Source organism: Aulostomus chinensis, chromosome 6 (genome assembly GCF_037954235.1).
Source record: "Aulostomus chinensis isolate RoL2024-O1b breed Wild chromosome 6, RoL_Achi_v1.0, whole genome shotgun sequence".
NCBI classification, from domain to species: Eukaryota; Metazoa; Chordata; class Actinopteri; order Syngnathiformes; family Aulostomidae; genus Aulostomus; species Aulostomus chinensis.
Genome location: NC_141325.1, coordinates 18,223,944 through 18,250,384, shown reverse-complemented (window position 1 = coordinate 18,250,384; position 26,441 = coordinate 18,223,944). Strand labels below are relative to the sequence as shown.

Sequence of the window (26,441 nt, the reverse complement as noted above, 5' to 3'; positions counted from 1 at the left end):
ACTCCTACCTTTATTCCATAACAAAAATTATGAAAGAAAAGTGCTTATTCCATTTAACTGAATTCCTTTTTTCATCACACAGGAGAAGGTGCTGAGATTAAATTTGGAACTGGGTCTTTGAGTTAAGATGTAGGACAGTTAATGTTTGCAAAGTAAAGATTTTTACACTTTTTTTTTGCTCTAACAAACTACAAAACCATTCCAGCTGTCACTACAATTTGGTCTTTAAAACTAGAGATGATGCTACATGATGGCAGTGAGGAAGAGTACCGTAATTCAACAACATTCAAATAAAACAAAACATCTTGAGCATCCCAATAGCTCCAAACACTGCCATAAATTTGACTTTTACAAAGTACCAAATAAGGCAGACAAAAAGTGTACATTCTCCTTTATTCATTATATGATCAATATCAGAGTTAGAATTAATTTGCAATCAAATATTTTACAAACATGAAGCTATTGGGAGGCATCCAATGTTGAAGGGCCAATGAGTTTCAAGTCCCATCTGTATCTCATCATGTTATAACCTCTACCTCAGATGTAATCATCCACTTTCCCCGAGTGTCCTCATCGTTGGATTGTGCTGACATTTTGGCAGATTCACTATTTGATCAACATTCCTGCTGGATCCTCAAGAATAATCAATAATCAATTTAGGCAACTGGACTCACCTAAATTGATTATTCTTGAGAATTGCGATGACCTGGATGACTGAGAATACACACAAATACATTCCTGCTGGATGTAAGAGCCGAGTCTGTTTCACCACAGCATCTCCAGTCTGTTTCTGGTCCACTCCGCTAACACTGTAGCAGTTTAGCATTAGCCTAAATGATGTTTCTTTTACCGCATCATCATAATCCCATTTTCAAAGCATTTTTCTTAGATGAGCAAACCCTGAGTCTGTATTAATGACAGGCGTGTATGTTTAAATAGCCTGAAGCAGAAATCATTAGGGGCCCTACCATTCAAGTCAAAGGGCTACGATTCCATGGGAATAATCATTGCTGCATCAAGCATTGGTATGTTCCCATCAAGGTATGTCACGAATGACAACAAAACAGCAAGTCCTTACCTCCAAGTCTGACACTAGCACATTTGACTTTTTTGCTTCTAACTTCAACCAAATTAGTTATGAATTGATATATTTTTGCAATCCTTTATTAAAGCTGAAAAACTATGGTTTCCAATAAGGTGATCGGTTCAGATTACAGCTCAGAATACAAAAATACCACTTGTAGCTCCTTTCCTTTCCATTTCACTGAAGCCAAAATTTCTGCCATATAAGCCGAGGACTGCTGGTTGGATTGCATCTATCCAACATTTCATTTATATCCAGTTACAGAGTGACTTCTGCTAACCTTCACCTGGACATATTTTTAAGAAATCATTGGCTTTGTAACCTCCAAACCAGCACAGCTAAATAAAGAGCCAACTAGCTAAAACAAGAAGATTTCACTGAACAAAGAAATCATCTGCCAAAATGTAGCCATCTCTTGTTGCTCCTTACTGTTCTTCAGGGTTTAAGTGGTCCTTGAACTTGTGCCATTGGCCACAATGCAACCAGTGGCATTGGAATATTGCATCAACACGTATGAAAGAACTCCAATTTTGTATCCTTACCCATTTAGAGCAGCTCAAGAGCTAGTTTCTATGAGAAGAGATTGGAGCTTGATTTCCCTTTAACAGACTTCCAAGCCAAAATGTACCAAATTTTCTAAACTAAGGTTGGGCGGTAATGGAGTAATATGGTATATTGGAATATCAAAAGAGAATAATGGCGTCTATTTCATTACAACTGCAAAAGGGCCCATTTAATCAGTTTATAATAATTTTGGGGATTTCACTTGTCTCAGTCTTTACACAAAAGAACTGGGAAAGCCTTTATTGAGTACTATCAGATCAGACATGGATGCTCCTATTGGCTCAAATGGGGTGCCAATCAAAAGGCCACAATGAAGCTGCCATTCTTTTTTATGTAGAAACAGAGGTATGGCCGATGGAGATTACACTCATTCTCTGGCTAATCTGAAATGGTATTACTGCAATATTTACAGGATTGGATTGCTTGGATCTTTCAAAGTAACAAGAACGTTTTTAACATCTCATTGCTTAGTGAGATGTAACTGAAGGTTGGAACAAGGCCATTGTTTGTATCCACTGTCCAGATTGTGTCTTGGATTGGTTTGCATCAATCAAATCATAGGAATTAAAATTTTCCAACAATATGTTACTTGAGTACCAACCTAAACAAAGCAGCAGGATACGAGAGTGGGTACTTCTTGTTCCTATGATGGTGTCAGTTTTTCAAGTAAAATCAGAGCAAGGCTTAAAAGTGAAAAGAAATGGATACCGCCCAACCCTATTCTAAACAGCACCTGGCGAATCAAGAGCCAAGCTAAAGCCCCGCCTACCCCTAAGTCCCACCCATCCGTGGTGTTAAAGGACCCAGACATGCCGGAGGTTACCTGGCAACCGAGAGAACAGAGAAAACCTCTTAAAGGAGAGGAGGCGAGGACGAGGAACAGCCACTGAGAGGAGAGAATAAAAAGATGACTGATGGGACAGAGGGTGGGGGGAGATGGGGGGGGGGGCACGCAGAGACACTGAGAGGACGGCCTCTGGAAAAGGTGGCACATGCAAAACTATGGTGAAAATCCACACCCGAGGATGTCTTGTCAGGTATTTTGTTCCCATGTTTGATGACTGTTCTTGACACACCTGAAAGTTTGGTCAATCAATAACAGGATAAATTGGGTGGGTGAAGTTGGGAAAGAAAATGGATGTCTCATATATCACACTGAGGACTTGAAATAACTGAAAAGTGAGGAAACATTATAGAAATAGAGGAGAAGATTAATGCTGTTATCAGACTTCTCAGCAATTCGGTCTTTTCTCAATGGAGTGTGAGGCAGTTGAGGATCATCATGCGCATGAAAAACTACCAGGCTTTTGAAGCCTTTATCATTATGTCTTGTGTGAAAAGTTTAAGTTTTCATTATTTTGTTAAACCAACAGCAATCACTGTGAGTTTATATTAACTTAAGTCGTATGCTTTGATCATGATCAAGGTTAGGTATCACCGGCATCAACTGAATTGCTTCAATAATAGCGAGTATTGAAAGAAACCCCCCATTTCATTCAAGATAAACCACATTTTGGTGAACTGGATTATATTTTCATGGAATGAAACTGTTTTGAGTATGTGACAATACCAAGTATTTCAATGTTGTTTTTTGAAATGAGTTGAAGATTTTGAACATTACCCTGCACAAATAAGCGTAACCTCATGCTATTTTAGATGTAAACATGAACATATTTGATTGGTCACTACAGTGTGTTGCCAGAATACTTTCTGTTGCAGCAAAGCCTCATCCAGATGCTGTTTTTTACTGAGCTAACCTAGACGGTGTATATCATACCAGCATCACAAGTACAGTGATCTCATTTGATAAAATGAGGTGCTGCAGACTGAGGTCTGAAAAGAGACACATTCAAGTGTGAATGGGTTCGTGAACAAACTGTCACTAGGGGACAGCACAGAGACAAGGTGGCAGTTAAACAACAGCATCAACACAAAGTGGCAGAGGACAAAGAGGAACTTTTTTGATTTAAGAGAAAGCGCGTGGGGGTGGGGGTGTCAAAGTTCATTGACAAATTAAATTTAAGTAACCACACCAGCATTCCACTCACCCCCCTTTTGACACATGAACCCCCCTGTCTACTCAGCTAGTTTTCCTCCTTTCAATAAAACTAGAAAACTTCTTTTTTAATAATCGTTTGAGAAATGTGTCCATAATGTAACTTAGAAAACAGACTCTCAAACATCTGTATACCTCTGTCTGGTGTGCACAGGTGTGTCATCGAGGTCATTCAGAGTTGAAAAAGTGATTGAAAAGACACTGACTTAAGAAAGTGTGATTGTAGTACATCAGTGCATTATCAGTATTAGAGAAATACTCTTGCACCTTTGGAATGTAATTAAATATAATTGAATTTTATTTTTTTTCTGCCTCAAATGACTTTGATAACTAAACTCAGGCTATCTGCCAGTACCAGATACCAGCCTGATATCAACCCTGTCTCCTTCCCATGAACAAAATCCATTCCTGTCACTGGGTGTAAATCTTTTTCAATGCAAAATGATTGTAGAATCAGCAGATCTAATCACAAGGTTACTGACTGGATTCCATCTTGAGGTTTGGAAGGATGTAGTTCCCCACTAGGTGGCAGTAGAAGCTTCTGAGCCTGTCCCACTACTATGGGAACTGATTCAATCATTGAGGATGATTACACTGTCCATGGTGATCATCAAATGCTGAAACCATGAGGAGAGACAGGGGATGGAGGTAGTGTACTCACCCAAAGTGGGAGCGCTCAATGCCATGACGCCATAGAATGAGAATGGTCCAGTCTCAAACTTCATGTTCTCATTGCCAGCCTCCACCTCCACTCGCCCCTGACAGGAGTAAGAGAAAACAGATGAAGTGTGAAGGAATGGAAGTATCCCAGTGACGAGAGCATTCTAAAAGGCAAAGGCAAAGGCAAGATAGAAAGTTTGGCCAATTTAACAGACACTCATTATATGAAACTTGTGTTTAACTAGTCCATGCTTTTGTCAATTCCAGGCTGGATTACTGAAATTCCCTCCTATCAGGCTGCACCAGTAGGTCCCTAAAGACTCTCCAGCTGGTCCAAAATGCTGCTGCCCACGTGTTGATGAGAACTAGTAGAAGAGACCATGTCTCTCCTGTATTGACTTCTCTGCATTGGCTCCCTGTCAAATTTAGAATAGAATTCAAAATTCTCCCTCTAACATACAAAGTCCTCAACAATCAGGCACCTTCATATTTGACAGAACTCATAGTCCCCTATTATCCAGCTAGAACCCTTTGCTCCCAGGATGCAGGGTTACTGGTGGTTCCTAGAGTTTCTAAAAGTAGACTGGGAGCCAGAGCCTTCAGCTATCAGGCTCCCCTCCTGTGGAACCGTCTCCCAGTTTCGGTCCGGGATGCAGACACCCTCTCTACCTTTAAGAGCAGACTTAAGACCTTCCTTTTTGATCAGGCTTATAGTTAGGGCTGCTTAGGCTGGCCCTTAGATATGCTGCTGTAGGCTTAGGCTGCTGGGGGATCTCCCATAGTGCACTGGGCTTCTCTCTCCTCCTCTCTGTCCTCCTATATGTGTCATATATAAATCATACTCATACGTATTACTAACTCGTCTTCTTCTCCGGAGCCTTTGGTCTCCCCTCATCCCAGATCCCCGGTGCTGCTGGAGGAGGCTGCAGCCCTGAAGAGGCTCAAGCTGCCACCCGTAGCTCCACCTGCTCACGTCCCTGTCTGTCCATCACTCTCTTCCCTTATCTCTCTCTTTATCTCTGTCCCACTCTTTCCTTCTGCATATCTGTCTTCCTCCATTATCTGTCTTTGTCTCTGCCCCGCTCTCCTGCTCTCTTTCCCTCAAACCGGTCAAAGCAGAAGGCCGTCCCCATTGAGCCTGGATCTGTTCAACGTTCCTTCCTGTTAAAAGGAAGGTTTTCATCCCCACTGTAGCAGGATGTGCTTGCTGATGGAGAATTGTTGGGTGTAGATTCATTGAAGGAGTGTGGTACTGGACCTGCTCTACCTGTAAAGTGTCATGAGATAACTTTGGTTGGGATTTGAAGCTATACAAATAAAATTGACTTGACTTGACTTTAAACATTTGAATGGACATTAATAGAGTACATAGCAGCAGCAGCTGATCCATCAGAGCAGCTTCAAGTGGCAACTGTTAAGTTTCTTTCACTCAGAAAGTTTTCTGTGCAAAGAATAAAATCCCTTTGCCTCATCACTTTGAATGTAAAGCTATAAAGACAGCCACCAAATCTAGGTTCATGCAGAGGAAAATTGTGATCAAGCACAATCCTAAATTGCCCTTTTATTATGACTGTTGTTAAACTCTCCTCTTTGTACCATACTAAAGGCCCCTTTATAGTGGTAAATTAGCACCTGCTAAACAAGACTGTCACCAGTTTGTCTGTGTATATTATATCTGTCTCCATCAAATAAACCACAAGAAATCTATTGTTATTCACAGATTTTCTCTGTGAACTAAAATTTTCATGAAAATGAAAACTGATGGTATAATTTGGTAATCTGATGTAATTCTGCAATTTATCTTCTGATATTCTACTTGTAGAATATCGGAGAACACAATTGGGGTCCTTCCATTTTGCCCCGCTTGAATCAATTAATGAGCAACATTAACTGTATTTGTCAACTGAGGTGCAGTCTTTTGACTTCCAAGCTTCAAATTTGTCTTCTGCGTGTTAAAACATGATACAATTTCATTTCTTTATTGTCACTGTTTTCAAATTGTCATTGTATTGTTCTGGAGTGGAATGGCCACTAAAATTTCACATGACATACTGTATAATCTCCACTGACAATCATTTGATTTCAAATGCTAGGTGTCTTTTCAACAAAATCCATCAAGAAATAAAATGAAATCCATATCCTCTCTGTTTTGTGGTTTGTTAGTTGTTGTTGTTTTTTTTTGGGGGGGGGGGGGTGGAACTGCTCAGTAACCCTGATTTGGGGTTTTTGGAGGAGCACTGTTTGGGCTGTAGGGGGCAGAAAAATCAGCACTCAACTCAAGTAATGACTTGTCATCATCTTTTAGACTGCATCTGAATCATTTGAGGAAAACAAATTTCACATTTTTTTCCCACATACAACATGATTCCACACAAGGGGTGATGGGGTGCACATATAGAATGTAGAACAGCAGTAGCAAAGAAATGAAACAGGGGTATAGAGGGATGCAGGGACAGATGAGAGGGCAGAAGGGGGTGAAGGAGGCCTCTGTGTTGGTACAGAGAGTCTGCTCATATTGGCCCACTGGAATGTGTGAACTGCAGCAACAGCACAGCACAGTTAATCCAAACTGTCATTCCTCCTTCCCCTGCAAGCCGCCATCCTCCCATCCCCCCCACATAGGCACTGATGAATGCAGAACAGGTGATGATATAAGGAGAAACAGCGACATTGCATGGAGCTCACTAGATCCAACAGTGAGGAGGAACATATCTAATTACAGGGTCCCAAATGAGACTGCTTTCCTTCTTTCAAAACCTAAAAGGCTGACCCCCCCCCCCCCCCCCCCCCATCTCTGCATATTTCAACAAGAATAACCAGACTGGAAATGAATTCCCCAAACTGCAACCATCAACGAATCAACTACGTCAGGGTCTGAGCCAATTCAGACACCTGGCTTTGATATTGCAGGTGGCTTCAAGTGTCTCTTTTGCTAATGTTCCCAAGTCAACTGCTGTCACAGATGCTACGCTGAATTAAGCTCTCAACATTTTCCTGCAGCTCAAAAGTGAGAGGTTCACAACCCATCACAGCTTAACTCATCGACTCTCTGCCACTGCCATGACAACGTACTCACATTTGAAGCAACCATCTCACAAATGTTGCAATTTTTTTCTGCCTAAATTTAGTTTTATTAGATTGACGTCATCCCTCCAACATCCTAACAATAAATGCTTAAAAATTTACAGTAACAAAAAACTCTAGACTCCAACTCCAAGCTACCCTCTGAAGGAAAAGCAGTATAGATACTAATGAATTCATAAATATCTTCATTCCCATGTTTTACCTTACAGTTTCAACTTTTCATATCCTTGTGGTTTTTCTCACTGCAACTTTTCAATCTCACAATTTTGCATTTCATCTCTACATTTAGACTTTTGATTTTGATTATTATCTCATAATTTCAACTATTTACAATTAATTTTGACTTGCATCTATAATTATGACATTTACTAATCATTACGATGAATACATCTCATAATTTTGAGGTTATAGCTCTCAAGTATGATCTTTTTTTACTCATAAGGGAATATATTCTCATAATTTTGATTTGTTAATCTCATACTTGTGACTTTTTTCTTTCGCTGGCAGAAACGTGCCTCCACAGTAACTACAGGTTATCTGTAAAGAAAATGGCAGTTAGGGAAGGCAAAAGTGGTCTCATCTCATCTCCTGAACAGCAATTCATGGTGAATTCTACTGCTTCCACTGATCAATTGACTATTTTAACAATGTGTGTGCCACATCATAGCACCCATGATAAGAAGCATTTATATGTTCAACATTGTGTCGCTAACAAAGGGAGTACATCTAAAATATGAACATACGTACAGCTTAATTTTAAAATTCCCTGAAAATAAATGACTTTGCCAGAGAGCCCTGGTCCAGAATAACTCAGTCACACACATTACACACATTCACACCTGCTCCGTACAACCACAGGCCTTTGGCTTCTGAGTAATCAGAGGTCAGATACCTCGCCCAAGGACAACTCATGGTTAAAACTGAAGCGCACATTCCTAGCTAATCTTTTGGGGCTTGTCCAATTGTATCTAAGAGGACCTGTAAGAAATGTATAAGTTGAGGGATTCAACCAGGTGATAGTTCTATCAGATTTTTCCTTCAACCTCTAAATCAGCAGTTGCCCACTATCATGGTGTGACATCTTCATCCGAAGCTTAAACCTCCAGCTGATTGGAAAGATGCTAATGGCCTCTCTGCGTACAGCTGACTCAGCTGTGCATCAACTGGGGTCAAATACTTCATTTGCATCATGTGCACATAAACAGTAGAGTTATGCAGGGCCCTCATAGAGGGCCGATTTCATGAGATCTCCAGTCGTCCACGCTGCTAAATGGAAAGTGTTTAATTCTAAGGGAGGGACGGGGGGAGGGAGATGTGAGAGAATAGAAACAGAGTGAGGTGGTGAACACACAAGGGAGGGAGGTGTAAAGCCTGCTGGTGCTCAGGTCAGACCTGTTTTCCCAGGTTGGCACAAGCCGGCAGCAGTTATCAAAGACTTATAAACTGGACAATAATTGTTTTTTTTATATTAAAAGGAGACATTCTTTTGGTTAATATAGTCAACCAATGATCGTGTATTAGAGAGCTTCAACCCTTGTCACAGGGTTTCTTGTTGATTTGAAGTCATATTTCTTTCATAGTTTGGAAGGAAATTTGACCTTTCAACTCTTAAATTGCTATAAACTCAGCGCCAAGGTGACTATAGACTATGGATATAGTCAGATATAACTAGTAATTATATCTTGACAATGGTCCAGAACAGACATCAGGATCCAAGACCTGAATTTATTTCAGACTTAGTGTTCCACCTAATTTCACTGACACGTGTCCACTGGCTTTTGAGGAATGCTGCTGCTAAACACACAAGCCAGAAATGAGTGTACCTTCTTGGTTAAGGTAACAGCCTTTCATAGAGTACCACTACTCAGTCTTACAGTCTTGTTTTTCAAGACAATCTTTGCCAGGATGTCACCAAAGCCAGCTTCATGCTTACTCTCTTTTCTATGCGATCAGGTTTAATGTCCTCAACAGACTCTGTAGTCACAAAAACACATCCGTTGTTTTTAAGACACTTCAAAATTCACAAGTGAGGTATTCACTGACATGCCAAAGAACAATATGTGAAAAACACCCTAAAGCTTGTTTACGACAGTATTTCAGGCATTTAACTGAAAACGCTCTTTAAAAAATCCCACTGACTTTGAAAGTCATCGATGGTAACTTTTCCTAGCCGCTACATATAATATCATCCATAATAGAATGTTTAAAATCCTCTTAATCAGGAGATTTTTTCATAAAATTATTGTTGTGGACTTAAATGAATACAATCATGAGACACAAGCGATTTGTTTCATCCTGCATTCTGATGTGTATGTTCTAAACGGAATGAATTCATAGTTCTGAGACATCATTACAGCAGAAAATATTTCTTAATACCTCTTTACTTAGCGCTGCCTCGGCTTAAACCGAAGTGTACGTGTGCGAGTTTTTGGCTTTACAGAGGCATGTTTGGGATCTGTGCTGTAGGTGGGTCTTGGCCAAAGATCAAGTCCGTGCCTTATGACTCATCAACAACCTGAGCACTTTGTGTCCCTGCTCAAGTCTCTACCTTTCAAACCCACATCCGTTGGCCTGACAGTTTTCATAGTCAACCCTGTTTATGCTCTTTTATACTGGACTGTGACTGTTTGGGAGGATGTATGCTTCTGAGGAGTTTTTAGTTACCAAACAAATAAAGGTGAGTGCAAGAAATTAAGGACGAGCTGTGACAGCAGGATTTGAATTAGGGTCGAGTCAGTGAATGGACTCAAATGGAGCCCTCAGTGAATTCAAACTTGCCCTAAAACAGTGTGGGGGCTGAAATGGTGCATACATGCTCTTAAATGGGAGTACATGTACCCCTTTGGGTACTTCACAATACTGTGGGGCGGGGGGGGGGGGGAACCAGGGATTTCTATCTAAATGTTCAAGTGAAGAATATGAGCCTTGCATAATTACTGTAATACCTGCACTTTAATAAGGTAATAAGTTCATTCAGAACAGTTCACCCCATCTCTCATTGAGCATCAAGAGCCTGAAGATCTAAAAAAAGAAAGAAATTTGATTCTTATGGCATTAAAATGAAAACAATCAACAATAACAAAAAACCACCATCCTTTGGTTCAGAAGACAAGCTGTTCCTACAAAAATGTCGACAGATCCTCCTAAGATACTTCTGACCACTTAGAATTAAAATAAAAATAAACAATGAAATGAAGACACTTGAAGAATAATTGTTTGGAAAGGTTAATAAAGAAGGGCGGCACGGTGGTAACCCTGACTGTAACTGCTTGTACACATTAACAGGCTTTGAGTGGTGCAAGCACTAAGAGAGCAGAAAGATTATTGTTAGAGCGGAGATGTTATCAGGTAGGAATCCATAATGATATAGCTGTTTGTCATAAGACTCAGCCAGGAATTTGTATTTACGTGGGTCACCCCTTTTCATTTCACATTTTTAAGTATCCAGTTGAGAGATATTCAAAAGTAGTAGTCTCAATAAAGCACACAAACAATAAATAGAACAGCTTCACATTTCACATTTTGTGCTGGATAAATTTCATTGAATGGGATGTTTCATGGCAGCACGGTGGTGCAGTGGTTAGCATTGTTGCCTCACAGTAAGAAGGTTCCGGGTTCGAGCCCCGGCTTCAGCACGGGGCTCAACAGTGCAGAGTCTGTATGTTCTCCCTGTACCTGTGTGGGTTCTCTCTGGTTCTCCAGCTTCCTCCCACAGTCCAAAGACATCAAGAGGGGACGGGGCTGATTGATACTCTAAATTGACCGTAGGTGTGACTGTGAGTGTGAATGGTTGTCTGTCTATATGTGTTGGCCCTGTGATGGACTGGTGACCTGTCCAGGGTGAACCCCGCCTCTCAACCAAAGGCATCTGGAATAGGCTCCAGCCCGCCCGCGACCATGGCTGGCTTAAGGCATAGGCGATATAGGTGATCGCCTAGAGTGCCGCATTTTCTAGGGGGTGCTGGGGAAAAAAAAAAAAAAAATCCAAGTCCACTAATGGGTGCCCCATCCTATTTTTTCTGGAGGTAAAAAATTTTAAAAATGCAGAAAAAAGAGAGAAAGCAAGCAAGCAAGAAAGAAATACACTTTGCACCCTGCCCTGTACCTGTACCGTGCACACTGAGAGTGGGGGATGGGTCAACATTTGGTGTGCATCCTCGACAGCTGAAGTCTCTCTTTTGGTCAAGGTAGGCAGATAATTACATTTTACCTGCATTTCATAAAAAATGAAAATGTCTGAGCCTTCAGGTGTGCAAGGGGGGGAAACAAAGGAAAGAGGAGGAGGAAAAGACAGTCCGATACAGACGGATGTCACCTTATTTTATCTTTAAAGTATGTTCTGTGTGTAACGTGTGACGTCAGTAGATATTTCACTTTTAGCTGCTAGCTAGCTAAGTAGCAATAAAGCTAATGCTACATAACAGTGCTACAATAGCTGTTGGACTTGGATAACGTTAATGATTGAAGGATATGAGACTGAATGGCAAGCCAATAGCTAACGATAACTGCTCCTTCGTTTCAGCTCCTTGCTGAAATTTCACTGACAACTATCAGTGACAATGGCGAATACTAAACTTATCCACAAAAACAGATTTCTGTACTCACTGGCTTGCACCAGAGATGTGAGTGCCACTTGGCATCATACTGTAGCACATTGTTGTAAGCTAGATTGATATTGTAGTATATCAATAAATTAGGTCTACATTGGATTACTGGGTTGCAAATTGGCAGCAATTAGGCTCAAGAAGAAATTAGGCTGTGTGGCAGAAATGTTTTACTATTAGTGAGTTCTATGACATTTTATGATTTACACCTTGTCCTGCAGCCTGTGGGTAACTATTTAGTTGTTACTCAGCGTTATGATGTTATCTTATCTCAGTGGTGCAAGCTTTTAATTTAAAAAATGCATAAATCACAGTTTAAGAATAACTAATTTTGAACATGGTTATAACTTATTTTGAACTAACTTTTAACTTAAATACACAGCTGGTGCAGCAGGATGCAGTACTTAATTGTTCTACTCTGCAGCTACATGTTTTTGCTTGTAATAGGCTAATATCTACTCTATAACCGGCCAGATGCACTCAGGATATTCCCACAGAAGCCCCCTGCTGCTGGAGAAGAAATATCTGATCTCCCATCTACATCACCCTCTGAAGCAGGTCAGTTCAGATAAATTCACTTGTGGTCTCTGTGTAAGTTAATTGATAGCACTGCTATGTCATTATCATTATTGTTGCTGCAGTTAGTATTAATGTTGAATTTTAAAATTACACCTTGTTACAAATTAAATTAAGTGTATTTATACAGTGGTACTTCATATGCAAGACAACAGTATGGAGGCTGCACGGTGGTGCAGTGGTCAGCACTGTCGCCCCACAGCAAGAAGGTTCCGGCTTCGAGTCCCGGCTCGGGCACGGGGTCTTTCTGTGTGGAGTCTGCATGTTCTCCCTGTGCCTGCGTGGATTCTCTCTGGTACTCAGGCTTCCTCCCATAGTCCAAAGACATGCAATTGGGGACTGTCTGTCTGTATGTGTTGGCCCTGCGATGGACTGGCGACCTGTCCAAGGTGAACCCCGCCTCATCCTGCCAGGATAGGCTCCAGCCCCCCCCCCATGACCCTTTATAGGATAAGCGAAAGAAAATGGATAGATGGACGGACGGACAACAGTATGGATGTTCTGTCTGTTTTTATACACCTGCAGGTCAAGCATCATCCAGTGCTACCATATCCAGCACTCCAGCTCCCTTCACTGGGGTACAGCCTGCAGCCTTAAAGTATTAACTAATTCTGTTGAACATAGCACCTTTTCAATACATGTTGTTGAAGCAAAAGTATTTGCTGTAACAAGGAGGACTGAGTGACTTTGTTAATAATGTTAATACTGATGTTTCCAAAAGGGCAGGTAGTTGTTAATAATTAATAATTTATTCATTCTCTGATATGTTCCTTTGTTTGTTAAGACATTTTAATGAATAAAAACATGCTTTTTGTCTTGACCCCTTCCTCCAGCCAGTGTCACTGTGAACACAACAGGTGCCTTAGCAATTTGGGGGGCAAAAACACAGCTTTTGTGGCAGTGTGAAAATGCCTCATATGTGTTGGCCCTGCGATGGACTGGCGACCTGTCCACGGTGAACCCCGCCTCTTGCCTCAAGGTAAACGGGATAGTTTCCAGCCCCCTCATGACCCTAAACAGGATAAGCGGTACAAAATGGATGGATGGAGCCACCAAATCTTTGCGTATGTTGTTGCTGCACTCAAAAGGGGGTGGATAACAAAATGAAACTTGAATGGTGAGCATCTCTAACTCTATTAATGCCTCCCTCCAGCCAATTGTGACAAGCAATGGTATTCTTATTGAGCAGTCCCTCCAGAAAAACGTGATTATGTGATCGCATAATTCAAAGCATAATCAGCCCAAGTCTGCATATAAATGCAGGGGTTGCATTTTTTCGACAACGCTGCACTTTTGCCACATAATTCGCTGATTTCCATGCACAATAGACAAAATATGCAGGGCTTGCGGGATTTCATAATTCCCATGTTTTGGTTGCGAAAAAGTCACACACCATCGCAGAAAGTTGAAAAACATTGCATTTACTTAACACAAGAGCAGCCATTTTCCTCCTGTTGCCATGGGAACGTTGTGACGCGAAGACATCAAAAGCTGCAAACCACGCAAAGAAGACTTGATGAGGTCTGCAAATTAGTCTCATTTGCCAACGAAAAAAGCTTGGAACTTTTTTGACTCATCAACGTTTTGTAAGATTGAGCCATGTGTTTATTTGGGTCAGAAATAAAACAAGAGGAGAACTTAATTACTCCCAGCACTTTGTGTGGTGCAGTAAGCTTGCTTATCATAGGAAGTAATTAGAAATGACTCATTACATTAAGGTCGTAGCATAGTGAGAACAGAGTGTTGGGGGAATCACTTTTTTTCTTAATCATTAAACCACAGTTTTTGCAAGTTCCTGCAATTTTTGCAAATTCCTGCAATTTCATCGCATAAAATTGCAAAATTATCCTGCATATTCCATCGCATTTTTTAAAGCAATGTGGCACATAATAAAGAATTTTTGCTTGGAACAATCACAGAAAAACTCTGTTTTTCTGGAAGGGCTGATTGAGCCCCTGTCACGATTTGCTTTCTTTGCTAGGAATTTTGTGTCAGGCCTCTCATCGTTTCTGGGGGATGTAGGTGATCCCTTGAAAACTATCTAAAAGTTCTAATTGGAACAGACTGACATTTTGGTAACTTTGGATATACAAAGCCTTTATGAAAGAATACCTCATGAAATAGTCCTTGAAGCTCTTTCACAATATTGGAATAAACATCAAGATGGGATCTGTCCCTTATGACTTTCTTATCCCTCTATCAGAAATCATCCTAACTATAAATGTCTGTTAGTATATGGACTACTATTTGCACTCTCAAGGCACAGCCACAGGCAGTGCTTTTGCTCCTTCTTACGTCTGCTTTGTGATGGTTGGAAAAGATACAACAATGTTATTTTGGATATATGGAAAGGTAACAGAAAAGAGTTGTCTGATTTTTTGGGAATATATAAACTCCACAAACAATTATCTTTCTTTCACGATGGATTAACATGAAACTTTTGTTCATTTTCTTGACGTAGTGCTTTATAATGTTAACAGTACTACTAAAACAACGATCTATCATAAGCCTCAAAGCAGAAGTGCTCTACTTCAGATTTGATAGCATCCAGTAAACATTACAAGCAACGCTTTCGTCATATTCTTATTGGTCGGTTTCTGAGATTGTGCAGAAACTGCAGCACTGCGACAGATTTCCAGTGCAAACGGTTGAAATGGAACAATGTTTCCAAAAGAGGGGTTATCCCACATCACTCCTCTCTTCAGTCTATTAAAGGGCCCCACATACAGAGAGGTAATCCCTGTTGGCAAAGAAAGCTAACAAGCTAAAAATAAACAAAAAAATAAAAATCAATTGATGCTCAAAATTATCCTAAAACACTGTAAAATTCTGTGACCCATCTTAAAATGAAATCGGTTCTGACTGACTGTTATACGGACACAAAATGTGGACAATTCTATGGCCCAACAGTATTCATAAGCCAACCATTGCTTTGCAGCATCCTTTAAATTTTAGGGCATTGAAAAAAATCCCTCCTCCATCTCGTCTTAACTCACTGCTCTGGAGGGAAGCATACGGAATCTTAACCTTGAACACAGTGGAACCTTTGGCATAAATGAGGAAATTTGATTTGTCATGCTTCCTGTAAAACATCTGCATATAATTGTTTGTTTTTGTATTGTCTTTTATAATCAGGGGTGCACATAAGTGGTCCGCATGCGCGCATGCGGAAGGAACCTGGACAAATACGCTCGGCTTCAAAGGCTTTTATACGCTTTTGTTCCCCCACCCCCTTCACAAATAAATTATTTGTGAAGGGGGTGGGGGAACACGAAAATAATTACTTAGCGGGGCCTGTCTCTTTGACATTTTGAGAAGTGCTTTTCCCCGCGGTCGGTAGCAGTCGGTACGCAAAAGCGTATAAAAGCCTTTGAAGCCGAGCGCATTTGTCCAGGTTCCTTACGCATGCGCGCATGCGGACCACTTATGTGCACCCCTGTTTATAATATACGTGTGTATGGACTGATGGTACTCTTTAATCTCAGTCAGATTTTATATTTTTAGGGTTTCAATTCTGTGAATGTCTGTGACTTCTGATGGCTGATGATGAAGTGGCACTGGCACCGGAATGGATACAGAGGTTGGCAATTCCCATCACTAGAGATCAACTCCAATTGTTTTGAAGCCCTGCTTATCCAACTATCTGAAGACACATGTATAACTGATCTGGATTGCCCCCTCTGCGTTTGTCTGTTTGTACTGTACTACAATTCTATTGCCTCATCAATGCATTTTCTCCCTTGTGAAAATAGAATTCTGCTTCTGATCAATGTGCCAATGGGCAATGTTGTATCCCGTAGCAAATGTTGGACTGGAATCATCTTAACACCAAGGGAATCCTGTACATTGGCACCTCTGATGTGCTTAAACACTGGCCCCAGTCAAAAGAAGGAGAGGGCTGTGTTTTTTTCCTCACAGGGATCAAGCTGAACATGGCCTGAGTGGGTAGAGAGAGAGACAACAGCCATTTAATGTGTTAAGAGGTCTTGGGCTTACAAGATTAAAGGAGGACACAGAGATGGAAGACAGAGAAAGAACAACTGTTCAAGGCCTGGAGAATACAGAGGAGCATTAATAAGATATATGAAAAATACACTTGAAAGCATTGAGACAGGACATATTTTGGGAGTTAAAGTCAATGTTTTGAAGTTTGGCCTTAAAGACAGTCAGTAAAAAAAATTTCACTCACTAAAAAACATCAATCAGGGAAATGGACGCTAAACAAGGAAGCGTGACATGGAGTGAGGCAATGCCTTAGTGTGTGTCTGAATACCATTTTTTCAGGCTCTGGAGCGTTGGTTGCAGTGTTGCCAACTTGGTGACTTTCTCGCTAAATCTGGTGACTTTCCAACTCTCCATGACGACTTTTTTTTTTGTCAAAAGCGACAAGCGACAAATCTAGCGACTTTTCCTGGTGTTATTGGAGACTTTTCTGACATTTGGAGAGTTACGTAAAAGCACATATCTTTGATCCGCAATTCATGTTCTCAGCGAGCAGTGGGCTCTTCCTGCTCCGCCCGAAAATAGTCACACACAGGCGATTGCAGTCAGGAGAGGAGCAGAGACCTTCACCCCTCTGCGTCCAGGCAGCAAATGAATCGCGCATGCGCAAAGCCGCTGAGGAGATCCCACTCTTCCTAACAGTGGGATCGGATAGCCGGATGTTAAATAAATGTAAAGGTTCATTCATTTCATTCGTTGTCACCAAATCACTACATTATACAGTATTATACATGGCTATTATATTATATTATATATATTACATAAACATATAATATAACATTTTTAGTTTTTTTTTTAAACACTCTCTACTGCGAAGTCTCTCCTACAGCATCCATTGCGATCACGTGCACATTATGCAAATTGAGCGATGACGTCATTTGGCAACTTCTAGCGACTTTTCGGACAGCCAATAGCGACTTTCCTGACTGAGGAGTTGGCAACACTGTTTGGTTGTCATCAGTGACTATTCAAAACGGAACATGACTAAGAAACTTCACTGTTTGGCTGTGATAGACAGCATAGTGCTAGATGTTTTATTTATGAGATACAATCAACACTGACTGCCACTTTTATTTAAAAACTAATAAGAGTAAAACCTTCTTACAGTGCATCATTTAGATGATGTGTAACCTCACCAGAGCCAGCAGGCACAATTTACCAACAAGAGCTATGACACCATGGCAGTTGTGGAGGACAACAATGGGCTCAAGGTGTGGCCAATCAAATCTGAACTCCATCCAAAAGACAATAGTGACAATACTGACCTGACCCCACCTGAGCCGAGCCAAGCCAAAGCGAGCCAGAGAAAACGCACTCTTTAAGTACATCTAGTGTGAAAGATCTACATGAAGTGCTTCAAAGATCAACCAGTCACTGTTGACAGCTTGGTGATCACCAGTCCACCAGTCATATTTTATCTTCCTTTTATTGATAGCCTACATAAACAATAGGCATCTGAATCGGAAATGAAAACTGAATACGGACTCAATAACAAATATTTGAATATTCAGGTGCAGTAATGAATTTGTCACCGGTTTGTTAATGAAAAACCAAATCAAAGAAGTCTTTTGACTGTGTGTGTGTGTGTGTGTGTGTGTGTGTGTGTGTGTGTGTGTGTGTGTGTTCATTCGTGTGTGTCCCAGCAAAGCCCTTCACAGCAGTGTTTAGTGGTTTGCAACAATGTGTTTGTCATAAAATGAATCACTGACTTCAGTTAATGGTTGAAGTGAAAACCAAAAGCTTCCTTGGAAGGTTTTTGCAAAGTCACTTAGCCCTGTAAAATGTGTGACACTCTCACACACTCACACACACACACGTACGTAATTGTACACACACGTGTCACTGTGAGTCAGTGTCACTACAGCTGCCTTCTTTTAAGTCGAGGGATATTTCTTATTCTCACAGGACTTTTTTTCCAGCTCTTGTCCACAACAGGAAGAGTTTCTCACAAATACGTTGTGACGTTATTATCCTGGAATGTAACAACAACAATAGTGTCTCGATGTCGACACGATCAAACTGTTACAGACAATCAACAGTGACGGTCTGGGAAGTTGATCTACTGTTTGGCTTCAGCCTCTCATAAATGAATGTTTCTAAGTTTCAAATTCTATACATATAAAAAAACTGCTCCGAACAACTCATTCCTCATCACATTATAAGAGACAAAAGTTGTGGTAAATCCTGTCATGTTTAATATTGATAGATAATATTTACACTTGTAAACAACTTCATTTTCGTCATTATGAAGATGGTCAATATTCAAATGGAAGTAGCCTGCTCTTCTTCAGTAGTCTTTGAAACCAGCGTTTGTGAGATCAGAAATTAAATCACAGCACATGAAATGCAGAAAATGATGCCTTGGGGGATTGAAAAATGGTGTAATACAGTGATTACAGCAGAGAGCCCTCTAGCGCCTCTGCCTTGTTTATTTTCCTATTTTATTTTGGTCTTTATCTAAATGGTTATTGTATGACAATGTCACATGATTAAAATAAGTTACTTGTTTAGGAAATTAGTCTTCTACCTTTTCATTGTCATATCAGAACACAATTGGTACACAATGAACATAGAAAGGGTCTATTTTCAGTCAGTCCAGCAGAAGAATTCACTATATTGATTGCATACATCGGTAATCTGTGAAATAACAATTAATGCCAAATTGACAAATCGCCGTTAGATTGTGATTCTGTTGGACAACTTACATTATCTTCATTTAAAATTATTTATGCATATAATACTGATCCTAACTTAGTAATAAGGTATGAATTGCCAACTTATGTCATACAAATAAAGATGTCTCAAAGAGGACAGAGATAGAGATATAATTAGTATGATGAGGTCTAAAAGCGAGAGCAGTAAAAGAATCTCCTCCAAAGGTTTTCCAGAGGGAGCCTCGTGCTAAGACTGAACATCCCTCTGTCACTCCAATCATTTTAAAATGAACAACTTCAATTAATGAGTATTTTTCCCAAAGCTGAAGGAATTTCATGAACACAACAATGATCTATTTGGAGAGAGACTGTCCTGTGAGAAACATCTCCATAGACACATGAATCACACTGCTTATAAACAAACAGCCTGTCTGTAGACAGTGAGGATCACAGTGCGACCATCAACACACAAACGCAGATGTCCACACGAACACTACAAAAGGAGAGGAACAAGAGAAATGAGTGACTGTTACCTGTCTTATGGTCCTCAGGTATATAAACACACATACTGCCATCACTTCTGCAGATAAAAATACGTATCATATTTCTCTGTCAGTCTGCCCGATGTGACAGTTTGTGCACAGTCTGTGTATTTATCAGTTTATAAAAGCAGTCACTGGGTTACTCTGACAGCATCTTCGCAGCCAAAGCACTGTCCTTTCTTTTTTAACACTTATTAGCTTTAGAAATCCAAAAGCACTACAGACAGGCACTGGCTTCACGTACATTCTGGTGAAAAACACTAAGTCATCCCCTCCTGTTTATAAAATGCAGCTTAGGCCACATTTTTCCATCCAAATCCAACTCAAGGCCCCCACAGTTTATGTTAGCTGAAGCAGACTGTCCTCCCCTGGAATTAACCAGAAATGATCAGCCATAAATAAAATGAGCTATGGAAACTGTGGTGGGTTCAACTGCCATATTAGTCTAGAGATATGAAATAACTTTTCTCTAACAGCAGAATACATTACGAAAGCCGACAAAATGGATGTAGAAATGATGTAATGAGTTTGAGACAAACAGCTTAAGACACCAGCCACCACCATTGAAGAATACTTGTGTAAGGACAAAGAAAATCCACAAAGTGACTTCGGAAGAATACGAGCTGATTAGGTCAGAATAAGATGACGACCAACCCCAATAAACTTCCACCAAAAAAAAGGTCTGCAAATGTTTTGCGCCATAGACCAAGAGGAGTGGATGGATGCCTGCGGCTCACTTACGTGAATATAAGATATCCTTGAGCATGTTCACCGGACGCATGAGTAGACGCATCTTCAGGTGAGAAGAGCTCACCTCCTGAGTTGAAATGTGTACGCCACTAAAATAGCAACAGATGCACATGGACCTGGCTTGGAGGTGACATGAGGCACTTCTGCCTGGTTTGGGCTCTGACTGCATGTCCTCTAAATAACAAAATGAGGCCCAACACGCCCTGGATGCACATAAAACACATAACTCTATCTGCCAACCACCATCAATCACTTAATAGGGCCCAAAGAATGTCAAAATCACATGTATTCCAGTAAGTTCTCTGTCAGAGGCAGCCCAGCAGGGTAACACTACAAATATGTTTAAACATGGTAAGAAAATCCCTCTTACTCATCCACAGACATCAACCAGAGAGCACCCAGAAAACGCAGACCTCCACCAACATGAACTTTCAGTGTGTGGCTGTTTTATGAAGTAAAAGGTAGGTGAAACTTAAAAATATTGGATTTTGCAAGAAGTCCAATCATTGCATGACTATATTTTATGTTGCTGTGCTTTAATTGATTTTAATTCTTGTGATCACTTGCTGACGCAATGATTCTGACTAAAACTGAACTTGTAGATGTCATGAGCCCGGGACTCTCTAAACGGGTGACGTTGGTAGAAGTTACAACCACGTGGATTTCGGTTATTTCCATTTTCTCTTTTGGTGAAATATTAAGATTGTTGAAGTAAGTCAAAGCTTAAAACAAACAACATCAAAACAAAACAAAAATCTAACTGTTGCCATAAGGTGGGACTGTGACTAACTTATCCCCAAATTTGACAGATTCTTGTGTGATCCATTGCACATCCTCCACCAAGTGTGGTGAATATAACCATCCTATGTCATCATAGTTCAGTGTCTTCATTTCCTTCTTCACTTGCCTGTCTCTTAGATGCTCTGCTTTCGGTTTCCTGAGAAGTAACGCTGGTACGTGTGAGTGCCATTTTGTATACAGGACAGATGTGAGGCAATTTAGCAATTTTCAAGGAAATTCTAAATCCATTGAGTAGTCAGCAGGGTAAAACTGACCGAAATTACATTTTGGCTAAGCATTGATAGGGAATTTCTTGACCTGGGTCCAAAAGTGAACCTGTGGTGCCTTTCATAATTCATTTATAATGGTCATTTTTCTTTTGTTAGAACCCTTACTAATAGTAAAATTGACACTTAAATCGCCAGAGCTGTCTAGATGCATAGCTGTGCTTGCACTATGTGAAAGGTCACATTTATGCAGGATGTTATAATGAGGTATTACTAATAGTGCATTACCAGTATGACAGTTTACGAGGGGTGGGACTCTTCCTCATCGCACAGCGAACCTTGTTCATCTGTAGTGGCTATATTCAGTAAAGTGTCCAACGTAAGCCATCTCTGAGTCCTCAGCCTGTTTCTTGTGTCTAACAAATTCTTTCCTCACACAAAATTCCTCTACAAGCATGGAATCAAATGTAGACAATCATGCAGTATTTTGCTGAAGTATCTTTATAGGAATACAGAAAAAAAAACTGCACAGAGGCACAAATGGTGATAGAAAAACCATTTGAGTGGTGAGCAGCAAAAAGCAGCACATCTACTTAGAAATAATGTTGCAAAATAAAAAGCACAACTCCAGAGGCAACTTTGAGTCAGCAAAGCAACAATGGAAAATTCCACTCCTGGCATGTAACACTAAATCCCACCCACTCTAAAGGGTCTCAGAGCAGCTTATTCCACATGTGGGGTCTACATGCCATACTTGATATCTGGCCACCCACTGGGAATACCTCATCAAGATGAGCGGTGGGTAGAAAGACAAAAATGATCCCTAGATTATGGGACCAGCACCTAACGACTGTTTGATGACATAAATCGTTGTGTGGGAAATAGATGTGTGTGAAAGTAGGACAATTAAATGTAATTTTCTCACTCAGGGTACATGTACACATGAAAGTGGATACAACAGAGACAATCAACAATTATAAAAACCATAGCTGGGAATAGTCATCTGTTTATTAAGCCTCTTTCCAACCCTAAGGGGGGTCCAAAGAGCATACTGACTGACAGCTTCACAGCGTCAGCAGGATCAGCTGTGAGGGGAATCAATCAGAGTTCTCCCTCCTTCCTGCTGCCTCTCAGTGTCTGACTTTTGACTCAGCTAGGGTGGTTCGGCTCATAAAGGGTCTGGTAGGGTTGGCCTTGAAAAAACCAAGACCCACACTACATTACTACACATAAATAGTACCAGCCAAAATACAGCTGCGACCTTTCAACAAACAGTAACACAATGAGATTTTGGATGACTATTAATCAGAAATGTGGATATAATGGATAAAGGCAAATCTTAGAGCAGCTAGAACTGTTTGGTAATGGTACATTGGTTGACTGCAACTAAGCCCCGCAACCAGGAGACCACAACACTTCTGCCACATCATGATATACACCCAAAATCTGAGAAGATAACTAATCCCATATCACAATATTGTGATACTACCCAGTTAAAGTATAAACCTACAAATGTAAACCTTTAATAAGATTGGGATTAAGATTTAAATAATTATATTATGTGGTTAATTTGACCTCAAACAGGCAAAAGTACAGAACAGTGATCTAAACTTGATTTTCAAAATGGAGTCTAAAAGAATCAAAAGGTCTAATAAACAGTATTTCTCTCCAGTCCAGACTGTGTTATCTCCCTTCAAATAAAAGCATTTCATCATTTCAGCCTGTCATTTAACTCACCTTTGCCGATGGATGATACATAAATGGAAGCAACAAGAAGTTAAAGAGTGTACCTGCAAGATAAGAACAAAGTAGTCGACAGGCTTGCCCCTCTGGTAGACGTAGTGATGTAGTGAGCGCTTGTCACTATCACTGAACTTGATCTCCTGTATCACATCAGGATGGCGCAGCATTCGCAGCAAGACCTTGTCTGAGATCTGAGATGGGCTGAATAGGCTCACCTCTGTAAGAAGAAAAACGACATTTACTTCCCACAGGTAATGATTAAGATAATTTTATTACAACATCTTATGAAAACGAAGACTTGACAATTGTGAGCTAACATTTAATGTATTTGCAAAACAGCTTTATGTGCCTTCAAACTGCTCAGTGTTTGTGGATTGGGAGACGCACTTGTGAATTCTCAAAAAAATTTGCGTAAATTGTTGCATGGATTTGTAATTTCTCTCTTTCGACTTAGGATCATGTTCTTCGTGTTGTTGATCGTGTAATTGGCCATGTTATTACTGACCACCTTCATATGTACTGTTACACTGGGCCGAGCTGAACGTCATCAAACAACTAACACATAGACGGACCTGGTCTATCTCTCCAAAATTTAGACGCTACAGATAATATTACCTCTGCCAAATAAGTAGCTTACCTATCTGCATGCGCCTTTGTCAGTTTGTCATAACCTACCATGGTTACCAACCCAAAAAAACACATTAAACTTAACATGTCTTCTCCACTGTGGGCCAGACTGTTGCAATCACAGCTCAGCTATACCATATGGTCACGCCCATGTTAAGAACAAAAAAAGCAGTCCACCCTGCAAACAAAACTGCAATAGACTGAGATGGGCGAGGTCTCTACAAATCCATCACCTTCAAAGCAAACAAACTCATTTCATCACAGTTTATAATGTATTACGTGAAGCTGAACTGGTAACACTGTGATAGATTTACATTTTAATGTTTTATTAGTAATCACATTTCTCTCACTCGTAGGTTTTACACCTTGTTCATCCAGTCCTCTAATTTTTCAGGTCAAAAAAGATTAACAGAAAAACTCTTTTGTAATCAGGCCCTGTGCATGCCTGATATTATGATCTGTCAGTGGTCAGCCTTAATATGTGTGTACACATGTGTGTACATATGTGTGTACTGTGTGTACACAGTCCATGAGTATTGAGATCCAACCACTGAAACAACTTTCAGAGGTAGTCCAGGCCACATGTGGTGACATTCTTCCATTGGTGTGTACACCGATGCGTCCTGGGTCACAATGAAAGACTGCCTTATCAGTTGATGTCCTTTGTTTAAGCAGAAACACCACATGAGCGCATGAACATGGCATAATATTACAGCATATGAACTTTTGAAAAGTTCATAGGTATTATAATGGCTGCACCCAACATCTTTGGTGGATGGGTTTATTAGAAACAAGCGTGTTTGCAATTTCTATTTCTTTTAATTTCCAACTGATAAACAAGAGAAAGTGTCGCTGGCTGTGCGACTCGCTCTATTAGTAAAGAGCTACTGTTTCTCAACCATCAGCTGGTCATTCATTTGCTCCTTTGCTCTCTCTCTTTCTCCCCCGAAACAAACATCTGACATCATCCAATATAAGACAGTATTTCCTTTAGTACTATGAAGTCAGTGATTGACTGGGTGGATCAAATGTTTTGATCTATGTGGTCCACAGTAACAACTAAATGTGTTTCATCTCAGCACATCTTGAGTGACATACTTGTGTGTGCTGCTCGTGTTAAATACAAACCATAGGAGGTAAATATTTTGTTTTAAAACATAAGACAGAATTAATGAGAGTGTTTATTTGCATGCAGAGTGGGGATGTAAGATCCGATCACAGGAAACACTTGGAATCTTGTGATCGTATCACACCAGGACAGATCTTCATACCAGGTGAGCACAGGCCCTATGAATGTCTGATGATGTTCTTTAAATTCCTCTGATATTCTTTAACTTTCTATGTCTGAAATACCTCTCTGTTATATCGATAGTCTTCCAGGTAGTCCATATCAGACAGACAACCAAACACAAGCTGGGTAACAATCACATGAACGAAAAAAGAAAATAAAAAATGATTGAGGATTACTGCATGTGAAATAAAAACAACTTCTCGAAAGGCAGATGAACCAGGAAAGAAAACCAAAAACCTTGGAAACAAAAACTAAAACAGGAGACGTTATGCAGAGACTGACTGTGTCATGCTCTAACACCACAAAGTCTTTGAGGCAGGGAAGTGCTACGTCATGCTAGCCATGGCTAGGGTTAACTGCTTCTGACAGGATATGAGCTAAGCCTTGCTAGCCAGACATGACTGCAAAATGTTCTCAAGTTATTTGTGTCAGAGGTGAAGAATCTCATCCAGCTGGTCAAAATCCAGAGTTTTCTAGTAATGGGTGGGCAGAGGAAGGCTTTCTTCTTGGATAAATATATCCCAGTCATTGATCTTCCATGTAGATAAACAAATTTAAACCGGGACTTCCCTAACTTTATGCACCTGTCTTGCTCATCAGATGGCTGGATAACAGACATCCTGAGAATAATTGTGGCTTCATATTGGAGATGTACATTCAAATGTACACTTGATTATAAATAAACTACTTCCCTCATGCTATATTAGGCTGAATGACAGTTACACGTACTATATTGCAGACCCACCTGTAGCCAGGAAGCGATGGGCGGCCAGCAGCAGCTGAGGAGAGATCTTGACTTTCGACTCACTCTCATGTTTGAAAGCCGAAAAATCTCTCTTGTTTTTATTGGGTGCCACTTTTTCCCTGTTGCGGTTATCAGCTGGCGAAACAGACAGAACACACAAACTCACTTATAAACCATTCATTTGTACAAGGGCCTGACCAATGCAGGATTTATTTGGGACTGACAGATATTGTTGACTGAGAAAATTCTGATATATCATCCAAAACATATATTTGATCATTTTTTTGCAACGATCCCTTAAATGTGGGTTTCCAAACTTATAACAAAGATATGTAATGGTGCAGGATTATTTACAGCACCTAAACTTTAGTGTCCAAAATGACATCACTGCACTGACATAATAAACTTCACTAAGAATTTTTGCAAATTACTGCAAGCACCTCTATCTGCAT

The 26,441-nt window shown here is 40.4% G+C and overlaps 1 protein-coding gene and 1 long non-coding RNA gene across 3 annotated transcripts in view; one reads left to right on the top strand and one right to left on the bottom strand.

The window, feature by feature from the left end:
• The window catches only part of cnnm4b (cyclin and CBS domain divalent metal cation transport mediator 4b), a 59,772-nt gene that overhangs the window by 9,069 nt on the left and 24,262 nt on the right, over window positions 1–26,441 (bottom strand). Inside the window, exons 3-6 of one of the 2 annotated variants that reach the window (XM_086206901.1) lie at window positions 25,990–26,124; window positions 23,374–23,543; window positions 4,366–4,462; window positions 2,472–2,534 (exon numbers count right to left, since the gene is read on the bottom strand). In XM_086206901.1, coding sequence (XP_086063027.1) covers window positions 2,472–2,534; window positions 4,366–4,462; window positions 23,374–23,543; window positions 25,990–26,124 — 465 coding nt within the window. The remainder of the gene's footprint in view (window positions 1–2,471; window positions 2,535–4,365; window positions 4,463–23,373; window positions 23,544–25,989; window positions 26,125–26,441) is intronic. The other variant, XM_086206900.1, reaches the window with a different exon arrangement.
• LOC147260349 (uncharacterized) lies at window positions 10,040–13,567 on the top strand. The gene is made up of 3 exons (XR_015116568.1): window positions 10,040–10,125; window positions 12,527–12,610; window positions 13,462–13,567. It is a non-coding gene; the product is annotated as an uncharacterized LOC147260349 (long non-coding RNA).